The sequence below is a fragment of the Mercenaria mercenaria genome, chromosome 9 (genome assembly GCF_021730395.1).
Source record: "Mercenaria mercenaria strain notata chromosome 9, MADL_Memer_1, whole genome shotgun sequence".
NCBI lineage: Eukaryota > Metazoa > Mollusca > Bivalvia > Venerida > Veneridae > Mercenaria > Mercenaria mercenaria.
Genome location: NC_069369.1, coordinates 78863034 through 78871434, shown reverse-complemented (window position 1 = coordinate 78871434; position 8401 = coordinate 78863034). Strand labels below are relative to the sequence as shown.

At 36.8% G+C, this 8401-nt stretch overlaps 1 protein-coding gene across 1 annotated transcript in view; it reads left to right on the top strand.

Moving 5' to 3' along the window:
• The first annotated feature begins 1467 nt into the window (after positions 1–1467).
• LOC123547545 (probable ATP-dependent RNA helicase DDX56) overlaps positions 1468–8401 on the top strand; it is a 90970-nt gene continuing 84036 nt past the window's right edge. Inside the window, 1 exon segment of the mRNA XM_053551818.1 lies at positions 1468–1649. Within this exon segment, the coding sequence (XP_053407793.1) occupies positions 1581–1649 (69 nt within the window). The 5' untranslated portion in view covers positions 1468–1580.

Genomic DNA, 8401 nt, shown 5'->3' with positions numbered 1-8401 from the left:
CGTGACTCTCTGCTTATGGTCAAAGTATGCCAGTACAGGGCTCTGTGTAATGATTGTTTTCATTTTTGAGAATGCCTCATTCTCACTATCACTAGTTTCATTGTCCATTGTTGAATTTGAATAATTCACTGCATTTACATTCCTGTTTTTTGATTTACACACATTAGCAAAGTGATTGAGTTTCCCACCCATGTAGCACGTGACATTCTGTGCTGGACACTTTTTGTTTTGTTGGTGTTTTCTATGTCCACAATGGCTGCACGTTTCCTGGTTTGGCGATCTCATATGATGTTGCTTTGGAGTGTTGTGTGGTTGTTGTTGTAAATGTTTGTTGATGGTTCTTGGTCGTTGTTTTGATCTGTGTTTTACGGAGTGAACGTCATTATTTGTTGCTGCCATAGGATGTAGCTGTTGTTGCGAGTATTCGTGCGATTGTGCAATTTGTATTGCGTTTTCAAGAGTAAGTCCCTCTCCTTTGTTGATTATTTTTTCTCTCACTTTTGAGGAGTTAGTTCCAAATACGATCCTGTCTTGGATCATCTCTTCTTTATTTGTAAAATTGCAATCCTGTGCACTGAGTCTTAACCTTGTTACGTAGGCGTCAATACTGTCACTGCCTTGTACTTCATTGTTAAATTTATATCTGGCGAATATTGGATTCAGTGACGGCGGAACATGAGCCTTGAACTTCTCATAGTATTTAGTGGGGTTTTTGGCGTCGTCACCAGTGAAGGGCTCCCATGTCGCGTGAATTTCTCGCCCTTTATCCCCTACCCAGATTAAAAGGTAGGACACCTTTTCCTCGTTAGATTTTTCTCTCAGTGGGCCCGAAAACATTAGTTCCATATGTCTCTGGAATTTAATCCATTGTTCCGGCAAATTGCTAGAGTCCCATTTCATAGTAGGCACAGAAAGTCCTGTTAATTCCATGTTTATAAATTCACAGATTGTAAATAGTTTACTAAATATTAATTCCAACTATTCTGACACCATGTAATGATTTCTATTTTACGTGATGTTCATATCACTATTGGTCCTGTATATACCACAAATGTGGATATAGAATAAAAGCAAACACAAGTGTGTTGACTGTACTAGTTTATTCTAAGGACTGGGCTTTGGCGGGAATCATTGATGTATATAATCAACAACAGAGAGAGGAGATGCATGCTGTGGAAATTTACAGAGGTCATAGGTCATATGAATAGAGTTCATTCATTAAAGGTGATACTATTACATTATGTTTTGTGGAGGGTGTGGATAGGCTAGATGCTATGACGTGCTCCAGGAGTTTACACAGAACACATGTTAATGATATGGGCCTATAGTTAGCTGGATCACTAGTATCACCTTTCATTAGATCCAAAGTCAAAAATATGCAACTTATTATTACAAATACAAATATTGTAATCAAACATATTCCGTATATTTGGGTAAGGGGAAACATGTGATGTTTACTTCCGGTAAAATTGGTTCCCTGACTTACATAGGACCGAGAACCAACTGACTTGAGTGCATATAAAAAACATTACTTTGTAAATATTACTTATATTTAATTACAAAGATCAATTTTCGTCAGTATGGCTGACGGAGAAGATGATAAATTTCTTGAATTCCACGAAATGGGACTCGATGATCGATTGTTAAAGGTGAACCTTTGGATTATTCTGTAGTGTAATATGTTTTCGCGACCCAGATTGCAGGTTTTCTCATATTTTTCCTACAGGCCAGTATATAGATAAATTTTGAAATCATACATTCTTGTCACGGGAAAAAATTCGCGGTTGTTGAGACACTCAGTTTCTAGCCTCACAGACACTTGGGGTCTGGAACTCCCACCCCCTCCAGCCCAAACTACTACGCACCTGTATATATTTTCATCATCATCATCATTGTATATCCAGACTCTAATTAGACTTATTTGAACTAACTTTAAAAAATATATAGTATCTCACTAGCTTAAAAATACACAAGATATAAATGTTCGCCAGAAATATCTCGCACACCCACCTTGAAAAATCATCTCATATTTACTATTTATGCAACTTTCCCATAGAATTTTGGTGTCCTTCAGTACAGTACATATTTTTCTTCACGATGATGTTCATGATATTACTTGATATTCGCTGCTGTCGACAAAATACGCGAGAAATATTACAATTGTGAAAAAATTTGCTCCATTTACAAAATCTTTTGACTACGTAAGCTGTGGCTTCCGGCTTCGTACGATTAATAAACATCGCGTAGTGTATGTAGGAACCAGCTGGTTCCAGTATTCATTGCGCGAAAAATATTTACCATACGAAACCGGCAGCCATAGCTGACGTAGTCGAAAGATTTTGTAAATGGAGCGAATTTTTTGACAATTGCAGAATTCCTCGCATTTTCTGTTGACAGCACTGAAAATCCAGCGCTATCATGAATATCATCTTGAAGAAAAATATGTACTGTACTGAAGAACATCAAAATTCTATGGGAAAGTTGCATAAATAGTAACCACGAGATGATTTTTCAAGGTGGGTGTGCGAGATATTTCTGGCGAACATTTATATCTTGTGTATTTTTAAGCTAGTGAGAGATTATATATTTTACAAAACTAGTTCAAATAAGTCTAAAATTGTTTGTGTGATTAGAGTCTGGGTCTGGATATACAATGATGATGATAAAAATATATACAGGTGCGTAGTAGTTTGGGCTGGAGGGGGTGGGGGTTCCAGACCCCAAGTGTCTGTGTCTAGCCTTACTCATTTGGCTTATCGGGATGACTTATTTTATGATCTGATATTTTATCTATCTATCTATTTATCTATCTATTTATACTGCAACACTCCTCTCTGCGAGTATTATGTGCAGCTGCGCGCCTGTACAAGAAGTTAAAAGTAGGTTGGATAGGAGGATAAAAGTAATACACGGTGTGTATTGCAAGTATGAATACATTTGATAGTGTTAAAAACAAGAAGGATTTACAAGTAAAAGCAGTTTAAAAACAGGTCTATCATGTTAAGCATTGTGTACAAGTGTGGTCACACCCTGCTTAAACTGATTCAGGGTGGGGGCTTGCACAAGTTGTACTGGAAGGGAATTCCAAAGCACTATGGTTTGCTGGAAAGAAAGAGTACTTATAGTAATTACAGGGAGTGAGGATCTGAGTATAGGAGTGGGGATGCATATGTCTTGTTAGACGGGATGGGGGGCTGACATAGGTGGGGAGTGGCACAGCAACCAAACCATTCACTATATTGTAGAACATAAGGAGGCGTGAATCAGATCTCCTATCTTCAAGGGTACGCCATCTCAGCTGACATAGCATGTTTGTGACACTGCTGTAAGGGGAGTAGTCATGATTAACCCATTGCGCTGCCCTACGCTGAATCATTTCGATCTGGTGGATGTTTTGTAGGGTGTAAGGGTTCCAAACACAGCTAGCATATTCTAGCTGGGGCCTGACTAGGGCTATATAAGCTACTTCTTTATATTTGTCATCCCAATAAGCCTTACCCGTATCTGCATTTTACTGTTAGGAAAACGAAGACATTAAAAAGTTAAAAAAAGTGATAATATATCCTCGGCGTACCATGGTTCGCGGAGTTAATTTTAATTCAGCGCAGACTCAATAAATAACAGTTGTCATATGAAAATGTTTACATACCTGATTAAATACATTTATCCTCCACATTATTCCAATTAATTTTATTCGATTTATTACATTTTATCAACAATAAAATTATTTAATTATTAGAATGAATCGCTCTTTTCTATTGGTCCTTGTTTTCACATGACATCATGCTAGTGATTTCCTTAACTCTTTTCTGATTAGTTAGTTTTGTACTTGTTTACAAATTACTACGCACTATAGTTACGAACTTTTTTCTCACCAAATATCTTCACAGTTGTCGACACGTCGTTGTAGCAGTCGGTTCTTGAAATTGCCACTCCCACCCACCCATATTATTTTCTTTCATTTATTTGCTTCATTATCATTTATTTTCTTCAGTACTTTTATTTGCTTCATTTGCATTTATTCACTTCATTTTGTTACAACGCAAATTTTAGTTGCTTCATTATTTCATCTTTATTCATGTTTATTCATTATTCTTTTTTTTTCCCATTCTTTTTTTTCCCATTTGTTCAGTTTGTTTCATGATTATGTATTCTTGTTATGTAATGTGTTAAATAATAAGATAGACAGTGGATATACTCAGAACTTGCAGTGTGGCGTGTTAGATGCATTTGGTGCATCAAATGTGAATTGAAATTTGAATGAGCTGTTTCTTGAATTTACAGCTCTTTGTGTATTTGAAAATACTGCTATATGTGCTTGATTGTGGAACATAATATTTATTGTTCATTTAGTATTTGCTACAATATAAAGCGTGTCGTACATGATTATACATTAAATCATAATTACATAATTGAACCCGTCTTCTGTTTTCGGCTTAATGAGAATAATTTAGTTACTTGCTGGGATTCATCCGAAACAGTTATGTCAAATAAATTGTGTCAGTCGTCTACAAACCTTGATTTCGCGGATATGACATCACAGTATCCTGGGACTTGAATCACGTGACTTAAAGGTCAAATATAGTCATTCATGTGGTTTTCATGATTTTCAATGTTTTAGCTTTTAAAATGTTTCACTACAGTAAAAAAAATTAAAACATTAACATTTCAAATCTCCAACAAAATAGTTTCTATTTTCCAAGACTTACACAGTGAGGACATAGGAAAGGTTCCCCTCTATTAGTTACTCTTACGTTAGCACAGTGAATCTGATCGATTCCAGTGTTTACATGGGTTTTTCTTTTCCCATCTCATTACATTGAGCTCACTTTGGGAACGTGATAGAGACTGTAATAGCCTACACTTACTTCTGATAGGCTGAGGTTTATTCAGAAAGTTTGAAAAAGCAGGGAAAAAATTGCTCTGGGTTATACTATATATACGATTTGCTGAATAGGGCTTGGCTTATCAGGGTTGCTACTGATAGGTACATGAAAAACACTTTTTTTTTTAGGTAACCGTTATTCATCACAACTTGTGCCACGTGATCTCCATTGATAAAATGTAAACAGTAAGTAAGTAAGTAAGTAAAGACTTTATTTAATGAGGCTACACATTTGGTTTCCCAATCTTCCATGTGGGCCTCAGAATATATACATAATATACAGATGATAAAACATTCAACAATACAATGATACACAAGATTTACATAAATTACGAAAAACAAAACCAAAGAACAATTACATAGTACAATTACATTTACTACTATCATACAAACTGAAAATATGCTACAACATACTTTGGTACACTGATTTAGGATACTGAGGAGAAATGCCATTTGATATAAGATGTTTGAAATGTCTTAAGTTGCTCACACTTAAGGGTATTTGCAGGTAGAACATTCCATATTTTTGTACCTGAGTAAGACGGAGATTTCCGAAAGAATTCCATTTTTGGTTTTGGAACAACTAGTTCTGAATTAACAACAGATCTTAGGTTTCGGTTGTGTCTTTGATTTGTACTTTGAAATTTTTCTTTCATGTAAGCCGGGAATGACTGTTCATTTATAGACTTAAAACAAAGCAGACCAAGGAAATTTGGACTTTTAAAAAACATTTTAGGGTATAAACATGTGTCTTTTTAGTGGCTATATTTAGGGATTAGCGTAAAAGGTAAAATTTTCATGACATTAATATTTAATGCACTTGCCTTCTTAAAACACATTTTGTTATAATTAGAAAGATTGTCATGGTCGAGTAACATTCGTAGTAAATGCTGACGTAATTTCCAGTGCGTGAATGCAAATCTCACGTGACCAGTAAGCACACAAAAATGGCCGCAAATCAAGGTACTCCGCGATTTTAAGGACAGTCCGATGATACTGGTCAGACTTACTTGCTCTAGTAAATTAGTATTCATGTAGAAACTTCAAATGGGATGAATATATAAACTCATAATTTTAAATAAGAGACTTAAATGTTCGAAAATATGATGTGACAGGTGCGAGGAGATATCTACCCTGACACTGGTTTCAGTACACAGCGACTGATGATGACACTAAATTGTAGAAACAAAACACAAAATAAACATTCATAAAATGTCAGCAAGGCAAGTTTATGCTTTAATCTTAACATAAATTCATTGTCAGAGATGTAATCAATTCAGGGTCCACGCTTCTGGGTGACGTGAGCGAAGTGGTCGCTTTTTTTCTGATGACTTCGCTCTGTTTGTACAGAAAAGCGAAAAACAAGTCACCCTAAAATCTGGCACCCGAGGCAGTTATCATACATGTATATATCACATCTATCAGCTTCTAATCAGCTTGTAAAAACATTACATAATCAAATAGCGAAACTTATCCCGTTACGGGTTGTGAACTTCACCTGTCAACAAAGTATGCTCCGCCTATCACGGAATAACGTTAGGATGATTTTAATTGGTCGAAAACTTTGGAAACACCAATCAAACGAGGCGAAACAAAATTGTCTTTAATTGATTTTGGGCATCATGGATAAAAAGTGTGTGCATCACATGTGAAAACAAACCAACTAAAAACTGTCAAAAGTAGGGTAAATAAAAACAAAATCACAAGTATGTCGGCGCAAGAGTCAGTAACTGATTATAGGATGATAGCCCATCGCAAATTGACCGATAGGGCCTAAAGAAAATCTCTGAATAATAATCAGAGTTGTTCGTAATATATGGTTTTAATTTCAATCAATAAAAATCAATCTCAATCAATTTTAGATAAGAACACATTAGCTTTTATCTTTTTGTAAAAGTTTTTTGAAAACGAAAGTAGGCTGTCAGAATGTCTGCTCGCGGTGACAACTTACCGGTATTTCATGAATACAGTAGAGTTGAAACAGTCAGTTTCCAAACACTCTTCAATACTGGTTGTTGAACTGGTTGCAATTAAGATAACGCTGGTGCTTGTCACGGAGGAAATCAAAAAGCGGCAGATCCAAAAAGTAAAGATCCTGAGTGACAGTCAGTCGGCAGTGGGAATCCTATCATTAGGCTGGGAGAACAATTCACATCCCCACCTTTTCTCCGAAATACGCCAACTATGGAGGCAAGTGGAGGAAACTGGCTGCAGAATAGACCTCCAGTGGACACCAGGGCATGCTAACATACATGGGAATGCCAAAGCTGACGCCCTTGCTAAAGAAGCGGCAAAGGAGGCTGAAGACATGGAGGCAGAGGAGTTCGATCAGCCCACCAGTCAGACAGAGATACGTGCTGCAGCATCGCTGGCTACCTGTGACAAGTGGCAACGTAGATGGGACATTTCAGAAAGTGGACGAACTCTTTTTCAGTTCCAACCAAAAGTCAACCGCAACAAAGTAAACTTTGATGGTCTACCACATCAAAGAAGCATATTAGCGTTACAGAGTGGGTACTGTTTGAAAGACTATAATTACAAAGTTGGTTTGACTGACTGTCCATACTGCGAATGTGGAAGTCGAGAGACAGTGGAGCACTTTTTATGTGAGTGCCCTATATACACCAGTGCAAGAGAGAAGGCAAAGAAAGAAATGTTCCTTTTGACCGGTATAACAGTCTTCAGTGAGAAGCCTTTCCTAACCATAGAGGAAAATGACCCCTACAAAGAATGGCGACGGGCGCTCAACAACGAACTAAATGATTTTATTGAAGCCACCAAGCATTTTGGAACCCGTGGTCCGAGAAATATTCTCGCATAACCAGTTTCAAGCATAGACGTCACATATACATACCTGAGTGTTTTTACCTGAGGGATCCTACCAGAAGTAGACGATACCGACGAAGTGTTCAATCGGCCAAGTTTTAGGCTATTGTCATTGTAGACTTTAATATCAGATACTGTCCAGTGCTGTTAAATTGTCTTTGCATCATCACAATTTGTCAAATATATATTCTTTAGACTGGAGAATTAGGCAATGCTTATGAAAGTGTATCAGTATCCGGACATAAAATTTTGGATATCCGGATTTTGACCAGCTGGGGTTTGAAACGGGTGTGCATGGATAAGAATTGAAAAATTAATTTTCTATTGTTAGTTTTGACTGGTGGAAGATGAGCCTGGCAAATCGCACTGTGTTATAAGTAGACTGGCAATAATGCATATGCAAATCACACTACACATGCCTGTTATAATACTGATGGTGATTTAGTATTATTTATGAATGTTTCAAACTACTGCAAAAATACATGCTCACTGTGTGTGTTTGTATTTGATACTTGGCATTTTGTACTTATAAGTAAAATACGTGTTGTTTTGAAATGTTATTCCTTTGTGTTGTACCATCAAAACTGTAATATACGGTTTAATTATGTCTCCCCCAGGAGACATATTGTTTTTGCCCTGTCCGTCCGTCCGTCTGTCCGTCCGTCCGTCCGTCCGTACGTCACACTTCAT